Below are 22,520 nucleotides of genomic sequence, written 5' to 3'. Positions count from 1 at the left end.
TTGGCATGGGCCGCATTGTAGTCAACCCAAATATATGTATGAACGCCTCATATTATATACAGTGTAAGCTGCAAAACAAACTGACAAATAATTCGTTTTCAAATCAGACTAGTGAAAACTTATTGTTTAAAAAGGAAATTTTTAAAAGTGAAGACAATTTGCAATTTTAGTAATGACATAAATCTAATGCAAATATGTCTTTGCGGGCCATATAAAATGATGTGGTGGGCCGTATTTGGCCCCCGGGCCTTGGGTTTGACGGCTGTGGCTTAATAGAGGACTGCTTTGGTGCACTATGCTGTCGTTGGCTGTAAATTGGATGATTTACTCAATTCAACACTTGCTGAATCCTTAATGTATTTACAAACAGATTGATTTATCACAAATCTATTACAAACCCTGGCTCTGAGTCAGACTGAATGTTTAAATTCTTGTATGAGTCCAACAAACTTTCTGATGTTTACCTGATGTTGACTAATCTACTGTTATTTTGATATTCTTTTTTTACAAGGATAACATTAAACTAGTCAGGAATACATTCTATACGTTGTTAATGTGGTAAATGACTATTCTTGCAGCAAACGAATATCTAGTACATACTAGGTGTATCAAGGCCCATTTCCAGCAACCATCGCATGTTTGCTCATTTTGTTAGAAGGCTAATGGATGATTAGAAAACCCTTGTGCAATTTATTACTTCTCATGGAAAACACTTTTACAGAGCAGATCACAGAGGAGTGGTTGGCCCCAGATTGACACTGTGGAGAACTCTTGTCGAGTGTTTCACGTATCAACACTTACGTTACTCCTAGGTGATCCCGGCTAACTAACAAACACTTGCAAAATGTCTGACCTGACCTAATTATGAGAGACGTCCTCGCTGTTATGCAGGACTCACAGCTGAACCGGACTCTGACCCCAGAAACCATGTGATCGTCGCAACCCATTCATCTACCTGTCTACTCATTCACGTCTTTGCGTGATGACACAAAGTCGTTTCTGAAGCCTGCAGGGACGCCGGAGGCGACGTGTGAGTATTTTGGGTAATTGGGCACTGTTTATTTGCTTTACAGATGATTTTTTGTCTTCCAGGTGTGGCACAAAAGGAATTGCATTGTTTTTTCAGGCCAGGATGGCACTTCTGGTCCACATTCTCGCCTGCGCCTTTGGCTTGGGCTCTTGGGTAGCCGTCAACGGCCTGTGGGTAGAGCTGCCGCTCATCGTCAACACTCTCCCCGAGGGCTGGGAGCTGCCCTCCTACCTAACCGTCCTCATCCAGATGGCCAACGTGGGACCTTTGTTCATCACGCTCATGCACAAAGCCAGCCCAGGCCGCCTGAATGAACGTGCCGTCATCTACGCCATCCTCTCCGTTGGCGTCATGTCATGCATCTTGCTCACCTTCTTCTGGGACCGAACCAGTGTCGTGGCTGGCGCGTTGCACAGCACGGCCTTCTTCATCATCACCTTCTTCCTCTCACTAGTGGACTGCACCTCTTCTGTCACCTTCCTGCCTTTCATGATGCAGCTTCCAGCCGAGTACATCACCACCTACTTTATCGGGGAAGGGCTGAGCGGCTTTGTTCCCGGTGTCGTGGCTCTGGCCCAAGGTGTGGGCATGGCTAAATGTGTGAACTCTACTCAGGGGGTAGAAGGAAACCGCACACTTGGGAACATGCGGGCCCTCCAGACAGAATATCTACCTGCCAATTTTTCCACGGAGGTGTTTTTCATCTTCCTGACAGCCATGATGTGCATAAGCCTGGCTGCTTTTGTCGGCCTTAACAGGCTTCGTCTGCCATCTGATGAAAATTTGATGGAGGGCTCTGTGGCGTCGGTCTGCTCCGGCCTGGACAACCCTATGGCAGAGATTGATGGAAAGGATCGAAAATGGCAGTACAAGGAGGGGGGACATATAGGGCCCCCGCCTGCTGAGCCCAATCACTCTGTGTACCAGCTGACCTTCATCTACATCCTGGTAGTGTGGGTCAACGGCGCCACCAATGGCGTGCTGCCCTCCGTGCAGACATACTCCTGCATGCCCTATGGCAACCTCGCCTATCACCTCTCGGCCGCTCTGGCTTCAGTGGCTAACCCAGTAGCGTGCACCGTTGCAATGTTCTTTCAAAACAGGTACCATTGGAGCACTCACATTGCTGAATCACACTCAGTACATGCTGAAAGACTTCTGTATAAACAAATACAAATGTAAATATAGTGATATAAATATATTCACTTTTTACTGCTCAAAATATCAAAATAAGTATACCTTTATTCTTAATAGTAAAAAAAATATTAATCAATTTGAAAAAATATCACAATTATTTCCTCAGCAGGTGATTGAAGTTGTCTTTAAAATACCATTACACCAAATTTGAAATTATAGAGCCAAGACGTGCTTGTGAAACTATTTTGGCAAATTTGTTATGCTGCATAAGACCGCTCGCTATAATTTCTAAATGATAACTTGTGAGATTTGTTAAAGGAAGGTTGAAGCTCATCTTGATTTTTTTTTTCAGTTTTTATTTCAAATTAATTGTATAAATGCCAGGGCGGCACTCCAAATTGCCCGTAGGTGTGAGTGCGAGTGTGGCTGGTTGTTTGTCTCTGTGTGTCCTGTGATTGGCTGGCAACCAGTTCAGGGCCGGTGACTGCTGGGATAGGCTCCGGCACGTCTGCAAGTCTTGTGGGAACAAGCGGTATAGAAGATGGATGGATGGGTTTAAAAAATGATAAATGCCTAATCTAATAATTATGTGTAGACTCACTGCATGTGAGTGTAATTGCCGGTTCCTTGTGCTTTCAGGTCTCTTCTGTTTCTGGGTGTGCTGGCGCTGTTGGGGACAGGCTTTGGCAGCTATAACATGGCCATGGCCGCCATGAGCCCCTGTCCTTTACTTCAGGGCTCCATAGCAGGAGAAGTAATCATTGTGAGTGACACGCAAACATGTTACGTAAACACTGTGTGACATCATATCTGTCGGGAGCTTTATCTAGGAAATGGCAACGATCCGTTTCTTAAAAAAACAATTCTGCTCATTTCCTAAGTGATTAGAGATTTTTACATTTGTTGTTTTATTTATGGAAACTTGCTTACAGCTGATTAGCATTAGGGGGCAAAAAATAACCATCAAGTCCAATGTTGTCCATTTCACCTTCACCAGGTCCTCTCATGGCTCCTCTTCACTGGAACTTTGTCTTATGTCAAAGTGATGGTAGGCGTCATCCTGCGAGACCGTAGTCATAGTGCTCTTGTTTGGTGTGGTGCAGCAGCTCAAGCAGGGTCACTGGTGGGCTCTGTTGTCATGTTTCCACTGGTCAACGTCTTAATGCTCTTCAAGGCCGGGGACTTCTGCAACACCAAATGTCCACCCTGAGGACTATCATGTTGATTCATAGACTTGTTTGTGTAGAGTATGGGTTTATTTATTTTGATCCAAAATGATAGGCTCCCGCATGCCCACAACCCCAGGGTAAGCGGAGGAATGGATGGATGGATGGATGGATGGATGGATGGATGGATGGATGGATGGATGGATGGATGGATGGATGGATGGATGAAAGCTGGGTACTGCACTGGTAGCATAATTGGATAAGTGATATTTTAGCCATCCATCGAATTTGACTTGATTTCTTTATATTTTAATAAAATGGCACAATCCAGAATTTTTACCTACTCTTTGTCCTATAACGCAAAAGATTTCACAAATTCATTTTACACAAGTACATAATTTTATTTTGTTCAACTGTTCTTTTAAAGCTTGCATCACTTTTTTCATTATAAAACATTTGTACTGATCCAAGCATGATGCAACTGTGTGGAATATCCCAAGCGAATAAAAAATGCAGTATTTCAGCTAGTGATTTTATTATTTTGCATGGTGCTCATGCCGGAAGTGATGGGGCGGAACCGTTGCGGGACTCCCGGTATAAGATGGCGACAACCTCTTGACACTCGCGCAGACTACGTCATCAAAACGCGCCGATTATTCTCGTGCAACAGTCACGCAGCGTTAGTGAGTCAGCCAGCTTCAAATGCTAGTTTGTTGCAAATGGTGTTAAAATGCCTATGAAAGGAAGATTCCCGATTAGGAGGACGCTGCAGTATCTCCAGAAAGGCGACATAATCTTTAAAAACCGAGTGAAGATCATGACTGTAAATTACAACACGCAGGGAGAGCTCAGCGACGGAGCAAGGTCAGGTCTAATGAAAACGAATACGTAAGACATAAACCTGTCGATAAACAAAACCTCTTGTTTTATTTTTTGCTCTGCAGGAAATTCGTGTTCTTCAACATTCCTCAAATTCAGTACAAAAACCCGTGGCTTCAAATAATGATGTTCAAAAACATGACGCCGTCGCCATTTTTGAGATTTTATTTGGGTTTGTAGTCTTGTCTCATGTCTGACAGCTAGTACTGTGTTTGCCAACTTATTGAGCCAAGTAATATGCTTGACCTTAACAAAAAAAATGTCACAGCACACCATCAAACTAAAATGGCCCAAAAAGTGAATGCTTTGATTTTTGCTATCAAATGTTATGGTTCTGCCTTTCATTGCACGTGGCTCGCAGAGGTACAGCCATATGAACATGAAAATTGGAGATAGTTGATGGTCTTTCACAGCCCAATGGTTGGTAAACATTGCTGTCTTCTCTATGAGAGCTAAGCTAAATGGTGTCTCTGGTCTAGATGACGGCGAACAGGTGCTGGTGGACGTGGAAGGCAAGGAGCACAAAGAGATTGCAAAACACATCAGGACCATTTTGGGCAAATCCCAGTAAGTCGCAAGCAAAAGCTGCAATGATAACTCAATGTCACATCTCATTTCATGGTTTTGTTTTAGTGTGCCTCCTTTCTGTTGTTCTTTGGTACCTTTTGATTGTGTCATTGAATTGACATCCATCCAATTTGTTTGGATAGCGCATTAGCGATGAAGGGCTACGCACAGGTGACCTTGTTTGCTTCCCAGGATGATGTTGGAGGCAGAGGCACAAGCAAAGATGCAGGCTTCCAACCCTGCCAATTTTGGCCCAAAGAAGTACTGTCTGCGGGAGTGCATCTGTGAGGTGGAAGGTCAGGTGCCCTGTCCCAGCACCACGCCATTGCCCAAAGAGATGACGGGCAAGTATCGTGCCCAGATGAGAGCGGCACAGGAGTAAAGAAGAGCAGACTTTTCCTTATCACAAATATGTGAAGCGTTTGTATTTGGCGGTGAAGAATCCGGAAAGATGCAAGGACATAAGAGTGTGACCCTCATCAATACAGGACTTCCCTCAGAATGGATATTTCAAAACCTAAAGACAGAGAGAGGCCCGACTGGATTTGAAATGCATCTTATGACACACCGTGTCGAACAAAATAATGATCACACACACGTGAAATCAACATTTGACTTGTTTACTTGTGCTTGGATGATAATAAACGGTCCAAAATGTCATTATGCAATATATCAAACTGTAAAATCGACACAAGTGTTAGCATGTGAAGAAAGTTAATGGCAGGGCTATAAAACATTTAGTGAGTGTTAATACTTGCTGGCATTCATTTTGCGTGCATGCGGTAGATGTGAAAAGCAGCACGTTCTCACGCGCCCATGCTGAGCTGGAGGGAGGAACGTCATCACTGAACACCACATGCACCGATCGAGAATACACTGGGAGACGTTTACACAGCTCAGTCCATGAGTCAATATCAGCATAAGGTGCCTTTTAGGCTGTTTGCGACTGAGAATCTTTTAAATACATGATACGCGCACTCACAGCAGGTCAGAATGACATCTCCAATGGAAAAAAAAATAAAAAATTCAAATAGAGGAAACCTGTATGAAGATTTCTGTCATCACAATGACATGCGGGCAAACATTTGGCGCCTCGGAGTTTACCAATTGCAACGAGGCCGTCAAAAGGCATGTCCTAGTGGTATTGACCCCTCCGCACTCAATCATCTAAACCGCTCATTTAGCATCTTTAGGTGTCCAAAAGGAATGCTCATTCGGATGAAACGTGATACATTACTGGATCCAAATATCAACTTGTATTAGCCATAATACAGTTCAAATGTGTCTGCTTTTCCCTCCCTGTTGGCTTGCAACGGGTTTTGACACCTTTCTGTAAAGATTGCAGAGCCAATTACACGCTGGTGGCTGATGCTTCACTTGCTCAAACATCAGTAGCAGAACAATTTAGCGAACCGCTTTTCCTATGAATGCGTCCTCCTGCGTGCTGCCTGCGTGGCCTTTTTCCCTTTCACGCATAGCAAAGACACGGCAGCAGGTGGAAGTATGTCGCTTCTTGGCATGCGTAGGCATTCTTTCCCACTTTCAAACTACAAATAATTGAGCAGACAAGTTATTCTGTGCGTTATTCATAATATTTTTGGGATGACTACTGCCACGTTGGGCTTATTAGGCAGCACTTAGTACTCAAGCTTAAGGTCTGTGTACTAGTACGCTTTGTGTCCTCTCCAGTAAGACAACGCAGTGCACTGAGAGAACAACGGATGATTCTGAACTGTGTTTGAGTAGTAACGTTAGACTTTTGGCATACTTGTAGAGACACCGATTACTAGTGATGAAAAAAGTACTAGCAGGCAGAGGAGAAACACATTCTGGCGTTTTCCGATTAGTGTGCAAGAAATGTACATTTTTCAAGTAGTAGCAAAAAAACATGAGTAGATTCTAATTGTGCAAAGAAAATCAGAGTACATGGCGCTTAAGATGGACGTTCAGGATCTGGCGTTTGCACGCTCGAAGCGCTTCTTTCGCCCGACTGGTGACTTCAACGCTCGCTTCTCTTCTGATCCTGTAGGGCGCGCTGTAGCTCTCTCAGGTTCTCCGACAGCAGCTCCACTTCGTCCAGCCGACCGCTGAGCTTGGCGTCGAAGATGTAGGCCCTGATGTTGTCGATCTGCTGCAGCAGCAGCTCCTCCTCGATCAAGTCCAAGTTGTCGTCGTCGCAGTCGAAGGGATTGGTGGAGGAGCCGGCGTTTGAGGTGTCTGAGAAGGGGTTGCCGCTGTCTGCGTTGTCATCACCCTTCTCCTCGTCTTCCTGCTCCTCAAAGGGATTGCTGGGAACATGGTCAGCCCGCGTGTCGTCGTCCTCCTCCTCATCGTCGTCAAAAGGGTTGTATTCTTCCTTTCCGTTGGTCACTTTCCCGCGCTCCCTCTTGATGTCCTCGCAGAAGGGATTGGACGGGTCCTCCTCGATAGGAGTCGAGCCTTCTTCAAGGAACGGGTTGCTATGTCCGTCTCCGCTCGGGGGCGTAACCTGGCCACCTAAACTTCTTAGTCTTGGAGGGGACTCCTCGTTCTGCTTTGCGGCGGAACATTCATCTCTTGGGCTTAAATCGCGAGAAGGGGCTGCGGGAACGCCGAGAGCTAGAGAGGTCTCGCAGGCGGGAAGCATACGTTGGCTCTCCTCTCTCTCCCAGGCCTCCAGGCGGCGCAGTTCGCCCTGCTGCAGGTTTTCCTCGTCGGCCAGCTTCTGAGAGAGCGCAATGGCCAGGCTGGTCTGCTGCTGGTCGTATTCGTCCTGCAGCTGACGCAGGTTCTCCTCCAGCATGGCCACCTCGTCCGTCCTGTGTGCCTCACGCGCTTGCCGGAGGAACGAGCGGATGTTGTCAATCTGCTGCAGCAGGGGGTCTTCCAACGTGCTGCGCGGGTGGCCCGGGTCAGAGGAGGGCAACCAGCCCCCGGCTTTGCTCAGGCGAGGTGCCCGGGGGGCCTGCTCTCCGTTGATATCGGCGGCCGGACGGTTCCTCTCCAAATCCTGCCTCCTCTTCAGGACCTCCTGGGCTGCCTGTGTAGTGGGAAACTTGAAACTCAACAAAAAAATGATCATCTCTTTTTAAAAAGTGAAGCCGTGTGATTCCGGCATCTCACCAGCCTCTCTTGTTGGAGTTTCTTCTCTTGTTCTTGTTTTCGCTTTTCTTTCAGCTCTTCATACTTCTGCTTGGTTGGCAAGGACATGAGGCCGAGCAGCTTCTCCTACGGCCGAGACGGAACACATGCTTGAATTTTCTTGCCAATGAAGCAAACAGAATAAACCAATGACTCATTCCCGCTCCTTCCAATTACAAAGCTTTGACATGATAAAAATATTCCTTTTATAATGTCACAATTTTTTCCCTGGAAAAAAGACAATTTTGTTCCCGAGAACATGAGCTCCGAGGCTGCCATTCACCTGGACAAACAGCGTGGCTGAATAGCGCACCATCTTCTGCAGTTGCAGCGTCTTTGGATGCGGCGGCGGCTCATCTTTCATTCCCAAAGTCAGAATCTTCTTGCTGACAAAAGAGCAAAGAGGGTCAGTCACGTTGATACTGGAGAAGACTTCCATTTTCAAATGGAGGACAGACACTTACCTGAGAGCATCAATCAATTCGTAGTATTTCTGTACTTCCAGTCGAAGCCCCCCCGCTGTTTCGAGATTGTAGGTCGTCTCTCCGGCGCTGAGAAAGAATGCGGTCGAAATCAAAGAATCAAGCTCATGTCGCAGCATGGTGAAATGTCAAGGGCATCTGCTAAAAAAGGAAACATGCCTCAACGGACTTACTTGAGCGATTCGGCTATTCGGATGTATTCTGGGGCCTTCTCGTCCACCTTGTGCATGCACGCCCTCAGCCTCTAACAGAAAGACAACTATTTGGTAACATTACTGCCCCCTCTTGTGACGATTTCAAAAACACTTGAAATTCCCAAAAAGAAAGTGACAAGCCCGTTGTTTTGCAGCATTCCAAGTGATGGCTTGCAGACCCCGGTTTGATAAGCAAAGGTTGAACGAACCTCGTAAAGCTTAACTATATCAGGCACAAAATCTTTCTCGTCCAACTTGTGCTGTCTCTTCAAGAGCGTTTCCATGCAGTGGCAACAGCAGCGAATCTTCTCGTCGTCCTTGTCGTCCAGCATGGACGTGATGCTGCTCAGGCTGCTCAGGCTGCCTCTCCTGGAGCCCATCCCGCTGGGCGACTGGGACTGAGCGCGCCCGACGCCAGGGACACTCAGAGCTTCACGTGTGCCACTGATGAGCTTCTCTGTCAGTTCATGAACACACGAAAAAAGACAGAATCGAATAGTGTACATCTCATGACATTTTTTTTAAAATTTACAACTCCACCAAGAATTTTAAGCTACTCATGCAGCACAGCTATAAGCCATTGAAGCTGTACTAATGGAGTGACCAGTCAGGTCATGTCAGTGAGATACATACGAGCAAGAGGCAAGGGGACAAAGTCCATGCACTTCCTGCACATGATGGAGCCGCAGAGTCGACAGTGGTGGCGTCTGTTGCGAATGTTGAACTTGCTGCCGCAGTCGGGACAGAACGGGACATCGGAGTCGTTCACCCAAGACACCACCGACTTCTCGATGGCTGGGAAGGAGGACGTATATCAGGCGCGTAAACATTCCAGCACGCAACGAGCTCGCCATTTTGCACAAACCTCGGATTCTGGCCGCGTCCGAGTTGGTCCTGTCGAAGGACGTGAGCTGAAAGGACATTTGACTTTTTCAACGCCAATACTGACGACGATGCAAATAGTTGTTGTGCGATGAGATGGACGCACCTTTTCCAGCCTGATGATAAGCTTGTTGACTTCGATGACGTAGTGATCTATCCTGGCGGCGCGTTGCTTCTTGAACATGTCCAAGTGACTTCTTGTTGCTCCCAGCTCCTGAGGCTCCCACATGTACGGGTCCACTCCACCGTAGTAGAAGGACTCATAACTGCCAGCGTCCCCTCGGTCGTCGCCATCCTTCTTCAACAGCTTGTCTTTGGCTTTCTTTGCCTTCTGGACCAAACCTACACGTATGCGGGATTTTGAAAAAGGTAAACCTTTTTTTTTTTTAATCATATTTATTTATTTGATGACATAATTTGTTGGGAAATTAACTTCACACGGGGGGGGCGGGCTGGGCCGAGACCCTCGTGACTTACTTTTCAGTTGTCCTCTAACGTGGCGCTCTTCTCCAGAATGCTCGTCTTCATAGTGCTCTTGGAGTTGGTAGAAGGACTGCAGGTCCTTGAGGCAAAGCGGGCAAAGGAAGCCCTCCTTCACCTCGCCCGCCGCCTCCTCAAAAGGGCTTGGGTAGGAGCTAGCGGCCATGACGGAAGAGTTCCGGCACCGATCCTCGGGTCACGCCACCGGCGAGAGGAAAGTGGGCCATGTTTGTTCCTCCTTCAGCCTGCCATTTAAGCAAAAAGACAAGGTCAGTGTGTGGAAGTCTTTTTTGCTTCCATGTTATCTATTTCGCTGGCAATTGCTACGTTAGCATCTTTTGATTTGTTGGCCGCTTTGTACATTGCAAAATTGTTATATTTAGCGAGAGAGGAATTGTCGTTGATGATGTCATTGGAGAAAAGTCCTAGATTTAACTTTTTCAGAACAATGCTTTTGATCTAGTGATCGCTGATCATTTATAATATGACATGACACGTGAAGACTTCCTGCTGAAGGTTTTGGCAATTGCATGAGGTTGGTTTAAACCCATTGACATGATGTAACACAACTACAGTGAAAATTAGTACGTACTACATGTTATAAATGCTATTTATACAATTTTTTTTCTGACAAAGTACAACAGTTTCTTTTCATGTCTGCGGTCTTTTCCAAGGATTGCCCATGTCTTGGGTCACATACTTTGTTTTGTTTCATAAAAACCTGCGCTTCATTCAGTAAACTTTTTTGATTTTAACCAATGAAACTGCTCTTGATGTCACTACTAAAATGCTTATGTAATGCTTTTTTCAGGCTAAATGATTTTAGCATGAAACAATTGAGCTAATTATGATACTGAAACAGAGTGAAACAACTTCGCTAAAACAATGAGCCCGTCGTCTGATAATTTCATTCTATTGCAACCAAGGTAAACGACACGGCCGCATTCATATTTAGTCGAAAATCTTGGCGATGGTGGTTGTGTGGCTGCAGCAACGCTAGCTTGGGGATGCTAAACGCGGCTACTTTAGCTCCTCGCCCTCCCAGAAGAAAAAGCGAACGACGTCGTCGCCTCACTACCACAGCAGTCTTCGTCAGTAGGTGCTGTTCCATACTTACATTTCAAGCGGACAAGTGTTTGACATCTGGACAACATCTGATGGCCTGAAGCGAGCCTCCAGCCTGCCTGGTCATGTGACACACAGGTCAGAAGGTCAGTACGGATAGTCAGCAGGGACAAATCACAAGCGCCGACCAAAGCGGCAAAATCAAATCCACTTTTTGAGGGCGTTAAAAACTTCCTCATGTAATGTCACCATTTCTCTGAAGAAATAAGCATTCACTGAGTAAAATATATTACCTGAGATATTAAGTACAGATGCATTTTTCTAGATTTTGAATCGCTCTAATTGCTCTTCTCTAGTATTTCCTCCTTGATAACCAAGTGCTGTGCACAAATAATCCCTCATTTATATGTGTGCAATTGAGGCCAGTAAAAGAAACCAAAATGTCATGACCTTGCTGATTGCATTAGAAAGAAATGGGGGGCATGTTTGGGTCTGGTGAGACCGTCTGTTAAAATGGTACGACAGTAATTGACAGTAATTGCCCGTTTCGACGGCAGCTTAGTAAATTCTCTTTGCATTCTTCATTCCGAACCAATCTTTCGCCTTTTACTAAACATTTCCGTGGAGAAGAAGTTGCAGAGGCTATGAAAAATTTTGATCCTCAGCCTGAGCAGAGTTTGCTACTCTGTAGAAAGAAATTGATCATCTTCAAATCTCACAATGTGACCTTAATGGCTCGCTTGACAATGAAAGTTGACCTTAGTTCAGAGGAATTTAACCTCATATCTATTTGGATTGAGAGCTATTAAATTAATTAATCGGCTAATGCACAGCATCCTGCAAGTTTTGTATCAAATCATATACGTTTTAGTGATGATTTCATACATATATGGTGTCTCACAATTGCATTCATGACTTTTACTGAGTACTAATCTAATCAAAATCAAGGCATTTTATTTGCAGGAAAAATCCCGGCTCTTCCAATTGCCCAGCACGCCATTGCCGTCGCTGTCCGTCTTCTATGGCTGTCATCACTTTCACTGGTATGCTTCAGTGAGACAGAGCTTAAAACAGGCTGCCCCTACCCTCCCCCCTAAAAGAAAGAAAGAGAAAGCAAAGAAAAAATACCCGGAAAACAAAATTATGACATTTGTGGTGTTGATCTTTTTAAGATGCTCAAAGAAACCTTGATTTGTTGACATGCTGTATGATGCCACGCTAGATGACAACAAGCAGCATTAAAAGCATTTCATTTTGAATATTCATGGAGATAGCTTCAATAGAAACATAGCATTTAAAATGGGAAAAGTTCTACTGAAATATTCTGTGCATTCCTCAACAGGAAACATGTGTGCATGCAGGTAAGCTATCTTTAAAATTGCTGGGTTAAAAATTGGACCTTCCCAGGGTTGTTTTGCAAAATATACAAAAATATAAGTTAAGCTATCTTTAAAACTGTTGGGTTAAAAATTGGACCTTCCCAGGGTTGTTTTGCAAAATATACAAAAATATATTTTTGGGCGTTGGTTTGTGCAACATCTGGGTCGGTCCAATTTTTTTTTTTTTGACCCAGCGGAGTGTACTTGCGTCGTCTTCACCGTCCGATGGCTCATTTGCATATTAATCTGCGTCGCTGCTTCCCAGGCTGGAGGTGGAACAACGTTATGCGACACCCATGTGCGCAAAATGCTCTCAATGTTTTTTTCTCATGCAGTGTCACACTTTCACATAAGGTTGACTGACTTGCAGGTTGCTGCATTTAACGTGTTTATTGTTTTAATAGAACATTGGTAAATATCGAATTTAACTTAAAACACGCATACGTGGCCATTGCAGTTCAAATAAACTCGGACAAATTATATTTGTGTTATATTTCGTATGACTGACGTGACAGAAAATCAATAACGATTAGCAAAGGCTTGTCCTTGGCATAAATTTCAATGTGTCGATTTGGATCAATTACGTTGGCACAGTGCTAATATGTACATTAAATAAATAAATTCGATGTGTACGTCAAAAACAACCAGAAGAAGAAAAGTGGTAGATTTTTAGTACATTTTAATTGTTAGTTTGTAGGTCTACACAATGTTTAATTGACAATACAGCATATGGAACTATAACGAATCTACTGTCCATCCTCGGGAGCAAACCTTTTGCCTGGGTGTTGTCTCTTCTCCTCGGCATGTTTCATATCGCTGATGTCGTCTAAAAAGTCGAGCAACAGGTTGGCCTTGGCACATCTCACAGAGTCCGAGAGGTCTTCACAAGGACTGATCGTGGCCAATCCTGGATGATCCAAAAAGCGTTTGCCGGGATGCTGGCGCCTGTGCAACTCCGGGAGGTGAACCTCCTCCTCGGCGTCGTCATCCTCCTCGTCCGGCTGCCGCTTACCGGGATGCTGCCGCCGGCTCCTCGGGAACATCACGTAGCGCTTGCCCGGGTGCTGCCGTTTGGAAAGTTCACCTTGGACGACTATCACGGGAGCGTCCGAAAGGCGGCCATGAGTCGTGGAGCGCTTTCCGGGGTGCTGTCTCCTTTCAACATCCGAATACTCTTCATCACCGACGTCAGCCTCTTCGTCCACATCCTCGCTGTACCTCTTGCCCGGATGTTGCCGCTTTGTGAGCCACGCTGGCTGAGAGGAGAGACCACCTGGAGGAGGAAAATTGGAGTCACTTTTCGGTCTAGCTAGGTCGTGCGTAATTGCGCGTTTTGTGCGTAATTTACCTTTTAACAGGGGAGACTGTCATTTAAAGGTTGCAAGATAAATCGCATACAATTTGATGACATTTTCAAATATGTATGATATCAGATTAATAGTTTTATGCTGTTCAAAACAATATAACTGTGGATGGAAGCCAAGTGTAATATTCTCTTTTCCGTCAGCACCAATCATTATTAGAATTGGAAGCACATTTATAGCTAGGTTAATCATATTTTTATGTTTCTTAAGCATATTCCACTTTAATATTTATATTCTATTCTATTGTGTTTTATGGTTAGCTCACCGTTATTGTCGTCTTCTGCTTGCATCTTTCTCAGGATGGAACGCAGCAGGAGGCTCTCAGTTCTGTGTAGGAGGAGGTCGTCCATGGTCCTCAGGTCCGGGTCCTCCTCGGCAGAGATGCTCTGTGCTCTGCACGCCATCATCAAGTTGCAGATCAGGAAGGAATTCAGGAAGAACAGGCATGTCGACTTCATGGTGTCTCACTTGGATGCCTGTTACTGCATACTCAAGGCAAGATAGCAAGTTGTTCAAAGATCTTCCACTGGGAATATAAAAAAAAAAGTTTTTGTCCAGAAATAGGATATTACCTGTTAGGGGAACGGAGGCTCACCTGACTTCCCCTCAGTGCCTTTGAAGTGGTCAGTTGAAAAGGTGGATGATGCTTGCTGGCAGCTTCCAACAGTGGTGCTCGCTGAGCCGTATATGGCCAACTTTGAGTGAGCACGCACCATTGCGCTCGTGCTTTATACCCGATGCTCTCTGTCCACGTCACACTCACGCTCGAGTCTTCTTTTGGTCCCGTTGGTCCTTGTTGATGTCATCAAGCCGTGCGCAAGTGTGTGTCCTCAAGGGGGCATCGACGAATGGAGACATTGAAAATTTAAGCAGTCAAACGGGGCATAATGCAAATAGCAGCAGAAGACTGTGTTCAGTTTGATGCAGTGTTCACTCAAATATTTGCAAATTAGGAATTATGTGTCAGTATCAGGTGGGATTATGAGGCACTGAAATGCCATGGATAGAATGCCCAGAGTGTTGGTTGATTGTGCCGCCTAATCCTTCTCTCCTCTTCCAACCGGGCTCTGAGTTGGAACAAACGATTACACTTTCTTCCAATGATATAAAGTACGGAGGTGCTGTATGTAGAGAATACCTGTCAAAAACCAGTGTAGAGAAAAGAATACCACCTCTTCCGAGTTCATTATCTTGGAGCGACACCAATTTCCGGAGGATTCTGGCTTGGAACCTCACCTCACACCTCCTTTGTGGAGTTTGCATGTTCTCACCAATATGGCCTTTTCGATCTTGGAAGTCAGATAAGCTCTTAATTTTATTTTTTATATACATTTCTGTATATACAAATACACAATCTTGAGTGAAATGTTGTCAAAAGTTTCCTGCAGAAATTAGACTTGTGACAGATGAACTCCATTGATACGCTACACGGTCAAAGTCTCCGACGGTGACAGCAGAGGCTTGTACAAAGAGGACAAACACACGGCAAGAAGACAGATGAGACAAGTGACACGGCAGCTACGTCCTCCGTGCTGACAATGGCCTGGTGGTGGGATCACAGAAGCAGAGCTTGAGTGACACCATAAAGTCGCCGCAAAGTCGAAATAAAAGTGACTCACACTTTAACACGCTGCAGAGAAGTGTTTACCAGCCTGAGAAACTGAAAGAAAAAAAAACTAGCTCAATTTAAGACCTTCCTTTTTTACATCTTTGTCGGTGAGTGGGGAACGTGTAGCTCATCAAGCCCGTCATTCAAAAAGGATCATGGAATCAGAATCAGGAGTGATTCTCCGTACAGATCATAAATAGCTAGTCCCACTCTGCTTGTGAGAGACACAATCAAGGAAGTCTTTGATTCGAGCTCCTAATGGCCACCATCTTAAGAGTTTAAAAAAAAAGCCAAGTAGTGCATGAACATGTCTCTTTGCCGCTTAAAAGGTGGCAGAGCACAAATTGTTGCATGAAATAGAAAAGAACCACAGACAATGAACACATATTATGAGACGTCGGTGAATGTTTTTGCAACTGCTTGGACCTTTGAACGAACCCCGACGAAAAATCAACATTCAGGCCGAATCAGCGAGATAAGGGCTTAAGAGTTCTGAAGAAGATTGGAGTCAAAACTGTCCGCTAGGTCAAAAATGCCTGAAAAAAAAAAGAAACGTATCCAAAAATCAAGATGAAGCAAAAATGTGCCAACGATTGGTGAATAGTTTTAAAATATACACATATATATATATATATATATTCAGATTGCTTTGTCATACTTGGAAAGACCATCTTGGCTCTCAGCGAGACCACAAAGGATTCCATCCATGGCAGGTGGTCGTACTCACTCGTCCCCAGAAAACAATAGTGCTCATTCCTGTATCGGTGCTAATAACATTGGCAGACCTGAAAGCAAACAAAAAGCCTTTGCTCAAGACTATCGTTCTACAGCTTTGTCTTTGGCAACATTTGTTATTCCCAAGCTGTCGACTTTCCATCTGTATTGAACTCGTATTGTATCACGGACGGTTGGATCCGATAAATCTTTACTCTCCCGGGATGACCAAGCAGTCGTTTACAGTAAAGAGCAGCACTGACGGGCTCATCAGTCGCACCAATTGAATTGGCCACAAACAAGGATGAAGATTCAAAGTGTTTCTGCCGTGTTTGGGGAATTTTGAAAGGGCACGGAGGGGACCGTTTTCGTTGGCTTGACTTTTGTTTACCTCCAAAATGGAGAATTGAACAGAGCTTGAAGTTAGATAGATGAGAAAGCAACTCATGAGGTCATTTTTCTTCAAACCAAATAGCATAAAAATCAAACTAATGAACGACAATAAAATCAGATCAAGTCTTTTTGTTGTCTGCAAAACCTTCTGGTCAGAGTTCCATATTGTTGCTATTCATTTGCAAGCACTGGAATTCTTTGCAGCCAAGCATCCCATCATTTTGATTCTCATAATTATTCACTAATACATACATAGAAATGTTCCTACTCTGCATGCAAGGTGAATTTTCTTCCTACCACACAGAACATGTCTCAGTTACTTTCTCAAGAGCTATCTGCTTTAAAATTGCAAGAGATGGCTCCAAGACTTTCATAACTTTCTCACACATTTATGCCAGGTGTGCTTTTGTGGTGGGAATTGGCATTCATTATTTACCACATGAAATAATATATATATATTTTTTATCACAGTCTTTTATAACACTGATTTCAAGCTAGAGCATAGTAGTAGTAGTGGATACACACACACGCACACACACACACGCACACACACACACAGCATGCTTCTCCCCATCTATGCATGATGCAATTATTTTCAAGTGGCCAAAGTTCAAATGTGACACTAAAAATAAATCATGCTTCTGTCCGAAAGTAAGGCTTCGGTATTGCCGCCTCCTTCATCATTTTTATTCTCCATTTCTGTGAATAAGGCTTTTGGCCCTAAGGACACGTGAATGGTTTTCTCCAGTTGATGTAATTTGACTTTCCTAGATAATAGCTTTGTGATTAGGTTCAGTCAAAGACTAACACTCTGCTGCACACACCCAGCGAGATTGATTCTCAGTCTATAGTCAAAACACTAATGGGCTTTTGGAGTGTAGAGTTGAGATGATGGCCGAGCTCCATCCTAAAAGTGGTTTGAACGAATCAATGAAATGGAAGAATTATAAGGAATCGCCAGATTTACATTTAGCTTGCCAGTTTCATTGCTCTGCAGCGTGCAATATGCCCACACGCGCAAATGGCTAAAGTGCTTTGGCTGCCATGACTCTGGCTCCCCAGCCTCCCCAGCCTCCTGTCAGTCAGATGTCAATGAAGCGCCACCCAGGCCTTCCTGCCCTCAGTGAGTGGAGGCACGATGGAGTCCGTGACAGGCAGAGTGACTCACCAGACCTTGGAGGGTTCTTCACAACACTGGATAAAAATGCGACACCATGGACCGGCCGTCAACACACGTAGAAAACGATTTACATTCACATTTAATCTGAAGGTGGATTTGAGGACTTCATTTAACAAATTGACCATGTTTATGAAACATGGAAGGAAACCCAAGCAATTGTTTTGGGACCAGATCTAACTTCTTGTCCTTCTTATGTGACTTTTTGACCAAATATTTGATCTGAAATGTTGAGTTGGTGTCACAATGGATGCTCAGGGCGTTGTCATGGTGACGCAGCCACATCAGTAACCGACTGAGACAATTTAAAGATGCGCTGATTTTTTTTCTGGCACACCTTCAAGGTATAATTTGTGACATCAGTCCCGGAATTTACGACATACGTATATATCCCCTCGACTTTAGCTCGTGGCTAAGCTTGCTAAAAACTATCCACTGCATGTGAAGACAAGTGAATAAGTCATGATACTTCTGTCGGGTGCTGTCACCTTTGATTTAGAAGAGAAGATGTAGAATGGGATATTTTTCCCCTTTCGTGATGTTTCTCTCTCCTGCAAAATAGAATCATTAATCGAGGTTCGTTGTCAGATGCTTGTTTGCTTTCATGCACTGTAACAGATACTTTAATTAACAGACTTTCCTGACAGTAGCCACATCCTAGGTATTACTTTACATGAAGTACAGGGCTCCGGTTAAAGGGCCAGAAAATGTCACGTTGTTTGGAGTCGGTCGGTCGGTCGGTCGGCCATCTGCAGGGGAGAATTGAAGAGTTAAAGGTAGGATGATTGCTTGTTATTCTGTGTGTGACGGCTGTGGACTGCGGCCCGTAATGGAGGGGAGAGCGCATCAGGCACACTCGACATGGAGGTGGCGGGAACTTGCTGAAGAACTCCACTGAGTCCTCTCCGTCTGTAATCAGTCGAATGAGAAGCCAGTCACATCTTCCTTCTTGCTCCATTGAAACATGCCATCTTTTTTTTTTCTACTTCCCTTTTCCTCTCATGGCACATTCTCATTTCGGGATTCAATGTTCAAAGCTTTTATTTTTTTAAAGTGTATTAAGTGATGGTAGATATCATTTCTTTGTTTCTCACCATGAAGCTTTGCCTACTGTAAGGGGGTTGGAACTTGTGGGGAGGGGGGGGGGGGGGGGGGGACACTGGGCACAAAATATTCGAGACTTAAATTACTCACACGCACACACACGTTTGGATATGGTTACTCTTTCTGCCGTAAATGGACTGATTATTGGGTGGCCTACACTGCTGTCAGTGGAAAAGGTCAGAGAAGGTTTTCATAGACTTGGATGTGTTTGCTTCAACAACACAGACACAACTTGCAAATCTTCTGTCTTGGTCATGCCTTGTACATGTGCCACGAGAATTACATTCTAGCCTTCCATATAAACTCATTAGATGATATCGTTATAGACTGCACACACTTGTCGAAACACAAGGCTTTGCCTTGTTCTGTTTTTTTTTTGTTTTTTTTTTACCTACGCAAAGCCGTGAAGACAAAGGGCATGACTAACAATCCGTTTTATGTTTTAGCACTGAGGTTGGTGGCAGTGTGTAAGTAAGGGTTGCTAGTTACTGTGAGGATCCTTTAAAAAGCTTTTAATTGCTCTCACCTTTAAGTCGTGAAAAGCGCTTCTGTCAGGGCACAAGAGCGGGATTTTAATAAGACTCAGGCAACCCAGCAGGAAGCGAGCGCATGTCATTGGCATAGCGTTGGCCGACCACTTACTGTATCTTCCTTCTTGCTCCTCATTTCCTTTCTCGGAGTGGCAAGTTTATGTTTGAAGCAAAACAAGCTTTCCGACAGTTGGACATTTGTTTTAGATGTTTGTAACTTGTCAGACTAGCGGAGCCGAGCTAAAGGTTAATTTTCCGCCAAACTTTGTAAAAGAAGAAGTCAATTCATTTGGCTGTTGAGCTGTCAACATCAATTACGTGCAGCATCCGCTCAAAGAAAGTCTTGCAACTAATTGTAGCACCTTGGCAATAAAATGAATCCAACAGTGCTTGGAATCATCCATTCGGATTGACACTAAGGTTCATTATATTGGTTTTATGCCAGATGGCTGACTCTTGTTCCTCTGCAACTGCTCTCATTAAATTATATCCAATCAATACGGCTTGCTACCGCGTGGAACTCCAACCTCACTTTGCAGCCAGTTCAAACCGGTCGGCAAGCACCAACCACAAAACACCAGAAATTGTAAAGCACACATCGTGGTTGAATCTACTGCAAGGTATAATGCCATTCAGGAATGATGTCTGTTGTTGTGGTGGCGTGAAATGGCAAAACTGAAACATCAGGTCGTTTGTTGTCTAATCTCACATGTTTATCCCATCGAAATATTTCAACGAGGAGTTTTTTCCACGTGACTCCCTCGTATTGACATGAAATTTGACTTGTTGCTGGATTTACGCTGAGTCAGCAAGTATTGACATGACACTCTGCCACACTCTCTTGATTACTGGGCACCCAGGGAAGCTTCCAGCCTGAATGTTTGAGGCTTCGTCTTCACTGTACAATCTGCCTCCGAGTATTTTCAACGTATGCACACAGCACAGCAGCAGATGACATGACCTGTCATTATTTGTACCTTGTTCCATGTACAAAATGGGTGGTACCCTTTCTTAAGGAATAGTTGATTCAAATGCCTGAATCAATATCCTTTATTTAAAAAAAAAAAAAATTGTCAACATAGGCTCACCTATGCCATGTTAATTGTATCCACGTATATGCACGCAGGCACGCATTCATATTTCTTGAATGCCTGATGAAGCCGGTATCGACCAGAAAGAAAATGAAATGAAGTGCCCACCTATGAAGTACACATGTGCCGTTGGTCACCTGAGGACTAATAGGTGATGATCTTGGCGCCACCCCGCTGTCAACAAGTGAGACACCCTGGTGAAAGAAAGGAGCAAATGAAATTGGATTGGAAACCCTCAAATATCAATGCAAAGTGTCGAAGGTGAAATGTGTTTGCCACCTCCTGATGAAATTGCTTCTCTGCTTGACTTCATAGTTCTGCAGTCCTTCTCAATGAACGCAAATCCACAGGCTTGTGGCTAATGCTCTCAATTAGCATGCTGATCATTGCAAAGATGACCAATAGCAACACTTGAGCATTTCTTGCATGCTCAGACTCCAAAGGGAATGTGTTTATTTGACCTTTTCCGCATTTTTGGATGTCATATGATGCGTACTTCACACCTTGGACTTTTTATTGTCAAGAAGGAAAAGGCACCATATGACAGGAAAACAAAGTTTCATGTTGCTAAGCGAGACAAAGATAGTTCTTGTTTCTGCGCATGTGAGAGAAGAGCAGGTCGACACGCTTTCCGAAGCAGGCCCAGTATCGGAGCCCCAAGCTGACAGAGGATCGATGGCTGCCCGCTCGCCTCCGCTTACGTCTTCCAAGCTCTTCATTAGCAGCCAGAAGGCTCTAATTGCTGAGGGCCACTGAGAGCCAGCATCCTCAGTGAAAAGGGTCATCGGCATCAGCCTCTCTCACTAATGCTTTCCATTATCTGTTGTGCCGGACAAAAACAGCCTGCCCGACCGGCGTTTGCATTGCATTTCAGCGCTTGGCCATTTTTGGCTAACATGTGAGGAGGTCTGATTGGCCCAGCAACATTTTGTGCAACACTTGTTGACAGCTCACCGTTTCGGCACACGCTAAAGAGGTATTTTGTTGGACTACGGGATATTTTGGGTGTGAGTATTCCAAAACAGATTTCTGCAAAAATACTGTCGTCACCAATCAGCACAGAGAGAGGTCTTCATTCGCTGATGACTTGCACTTGATCTAATTTCATCCCTTGATTAATATAATAGGACCTTTTAAATCAAACAGATTTTCAATGTGGCAACAATAATTTGAAGGGTCAATTACAATCTATAACAGCCTAATCTGATTTCTACAGGTAGTGCAAACTGCCAAAGACCTGCCTCGGACAGCAAACTAAATGTCGAACACACAGGTGTCAAACTCTAGGCCAGGGGTGGGCAAACTACGGCCCGCGGGCCACATCCGGCCCACGGGACCGTTTAATCCGGCCCGCCAACCCTGAACAAATTGTATTATTAAACTTTTTTTTTGTGGTCATTTTGCCTGCAATGACTGCGTTTTCCCAGTAGATGGCGAAGCGCTCGCCTGCGCATTTACTACCGGAAGCCGTGTCAGAAAGCTCGGTGCACACTCACAAGTGCGTGTACGTACTCAGTAGTACGGACTTGGCGCACTCTCGCTCTATTCGTATCAGTCCCGAATTTAGAGCGTGGGCTTTGACGACAGCATTCTTATAATTCGCGCGCTGAGCTTTCAGATGCAGTTTTGCGCTAAAGCCACCCACAAACCTTCCCCTGGAATCCTTCCATTAAAATGAGTGGCCCGAAAAAAAGAAGTGAGTGCCGAATGTTAAAAAAGAGTGGCCAATTTGGCTCGACGTACGCGACGTGACGTTCATCCACATCAACATCAACCCGTCACAGATCAAGGTAAACGGACCAACACCTCGGATCTCTCCTAAGAATTGCCACAACAAATTTTACTCCAGACTATGACGCACTAGCAAAAAAGGGAAACCAACAACACTGTTCCCACTGAAAATGAACGGGAGGCTCTCAAGTTTATTGTAAAAAAATGCATTTTGAATATGATTTGTACACATAGCAGGGATTGAAACTAGCGACCATTCTCATTTTCAAACAATGCAGGATGCTCAAGGACATTGATGCACCACCTATTTGCGACTAATCTTAACCTGTAAAGTTCTTAAGGCTTACTTTAAGGAGGTGTTTCCCGTTTCCTCACCTCTGTTACCAGGTGTTTGCGAGTTAAAACTCTGCTCTGATTTTCAGATAC

General features: G+C 44.5%; 4 protein-coding genes and 1 non-coding gene across 5 annotated transcripts; 3 read left to right on the top strand and 2 right to left on the bottom strand.

The window, feature by feature from the left end:
- The first annotated feature begins 1,098 nt into the window (after positions 1 to 1,098).
- slc52a3 (solute carrier family 52 member 3) lies at positions 1,099 to 3,651 on the top strand. The gene is made up of 3 exons (XM_061272286.1): positions 1,099 to 2,133; positions 2,807 to 2,930; positions 3,165 to 3,651. Exons 1-3 carry the CDS (start codon positions 1,133 to 1,135, stop codon positions 3,375 to 3,377), a joined length of 1,338 nt encoding a protein of 445 aa, XP_061128270.1. The 5' UTR covers positions 1,099 to 1,132; the 3' UTR covers positions 3,378 to 3,651.
- Positions 3,652 to 3,950: 299 nt separating this feature from the next.
- mrps25 (mitochondrial ribosomal protein S25) lies at positions 3,951 to 5,439 on the top strand. The gene is made up of 4 exons (XM_061269430.1): positions 3,951 to 4,197; positions 4,278 to 4,384; positions 4,692 to 4,779; positions 4,972 to 5,439. The coding sequence occupies exons 1-4, from the start codon at positions 4,064 to 4,066 to the stop codon at positions 5,159 to 5,161; spliced, it is 519 nt and encodes a 172-aa protein (XP_061125414.1). The 5' UTR covers positions 3,951 to 4,063; the 3' UTR covers positions 5,162 to 5,439.
- Positions 5,384 to 11,167, bottom strand: LOC133145913 (rabenosyn-5). The gene is made up of 11 exons (XM_061269428.1): positions 11,055 to 11,167; positions 9,935 to 10,182; positions 9,564 to 9,799; positions 9,441 to 9,486; positions 9,209 to 9,370; positions 8,785 to 9,032; positions 8,555 to 8,625; positions 8,364 to 8,450; positions 8,183 to 8,285; positions 7,882 to 7,986; positions 5,384 to 7,798 (listed from the first exon to the last, which is right to left on the bottom strand). The coding sequence occupies exons 2-11, from the start codon at positions 10,101 to 10,103 to the stop codon at positions 6,779 to 6,781; spliced, it is 2,247 nt and encodes a 748-aa protein (XP_061125412.1). The 5' UTR covers positions 10,104 to 10,182; positions 11,055 to 11,167; the 3' UTR covers positions 5,384 to 6,778.
- Positions 11,168 to 11,567: 400 nt separating this feature from the next.
- On the top strand, positions 11,568 to 11,679 carry LOC133150583 (U5 spliceosomal RNA). Its single transcript, XR_009713801.1, has one exon. It is a non-coding gene; the product is annotated as a U5 spliceosomal RNA (small nuclear RNA).
- A 1,404-nt stretch (positions 11,680 to 13,083) lies between these two features.
- Positions 13,084 to 15,056, bottom strand: trh (thyrotropin-releasing hormone). The gene is made up of 2 exons (XM_061272355.1): positions 14,011 to 15,056; positions 13,084 to 13,654 (listed from the first exon to the last, which is right to left on the bottom strand). The coding sequence occupies exons 1-2, from the start codon at positions 14,201 to 14,203 to the stop codon at positions 13,128 to 13,130; spliced, it is 720 nt and encodes a 239-aa protein (XP_061128339.1). The 5' UTR covers positions 14,204 to 15,056; the 3' UTR covers positions 13,084 to 13,127.
- Between the last annotated feature and the right edge of the window lie 7,464 nt (positions 15,057 to 22,520).

This window comes from Syngnathus typhle, linkage group LG2 (assembly GCF_033458585.1).
Source record: "Syngnathus typhle isolate RoL2023-S1 ecotype Sweden linkage group LG2, RoL_Styp_1.0, whole genome shotgun sequence".
Lineage (NCBI taxonomy): Eukaryota > Metazoa > Chordata > Actinopteri > Syngnathiformes > Syngnathidae > Syngnathus > Syngnathus typhle.
The sequence above is the reverse complement of the archived record's forward strand: the minus strand, read 5'-3'. Positions and strand labels throughout refer to the sequence as shown.

Excerpts from the sequence above, each read along its gene's own strand:
- LOC133145913 (XM_061269428.1), bottom strand. The coding sequence starts at position 10,103 with ATGGCCGCTAGCTCCTACCCAAGCCCTTTTGAGGAGGCGGCGGGCGAG. Across the intron at positions 8,626-8,784 it reads ATATAGTTAAGCTTTACGAG|AGGCTGAGGGCGTGCATGCA; the intron begins GTTCGTTCAACC and ends TCTTTCTGTTAG. Across the intron at positions 8,286-8,363 it reads GAATTGATTGATGCTCTCAG|CAAGAAGATTCTGACTTTGG; the intron begins GTAAGTGTCTGT and ends CTCTTTTGTCAG.
- trh (XM_061272355.1), bottom strand. The coding sequence starts at position 14,203 with ATGAAGTCGACATGCCTGTTCTTCCTGAATTCCTTCCTGATCTGCAAC. Across the intron at positions 13,655-14,010 it reads AGCAGAAGACGACAATAACG|GTGGTCTCTCCTCTCAGCCA; the intron begins GTGAGCTAACCA and ends TTCCTCCTCCAG.
- mrps25 (XM_061269430.1), top strand. The coding sequence starts at position 4,064 with ATGCCTATGAAAGGAAGATTCCCGATTAGGAGGACGCTGCAGTATCTC. Across the intron at positions 4,198-4,277 it reads GAGCTCAGCGACGGAGCAAG|GAAATTCGTGTTCTTCAACA; the intron begins GTCAGGTCTAAT and ends TTTGCTCTGCAG. Across the intron at positions 4,780-4,971 it reads ACCATTTTGGGCAAATCCCA|GATGATGTTGGAGGCAGAGG; the intron begins GTAAGTCGCAAG and ends TTTGCTTCCCAG.
- slc52a3 (XM_061272286.1), top strand. The coding sequence starts at position 1,133 with ATGGCACTTCTGGTCCACATTCTCGCCTGCGCCTTTGGCTTGGGCTCT. Across the intron at positions 2,134-2,806 it reads GCAATGTTCTTTCAAAACAG|GTCTCTTCTGTTTCTGGGTG; the intron begins GTACCATTGGAG and ends TTGTGCTTTCAG. Across the intron at positions 2,931-3,164 it reads TAGCAGGAGAAGTAATCATT|GTCCTCTCATGGCTCCTCTT; the intron begins GTGAGTGACACG and ends CACCTTCACCAG.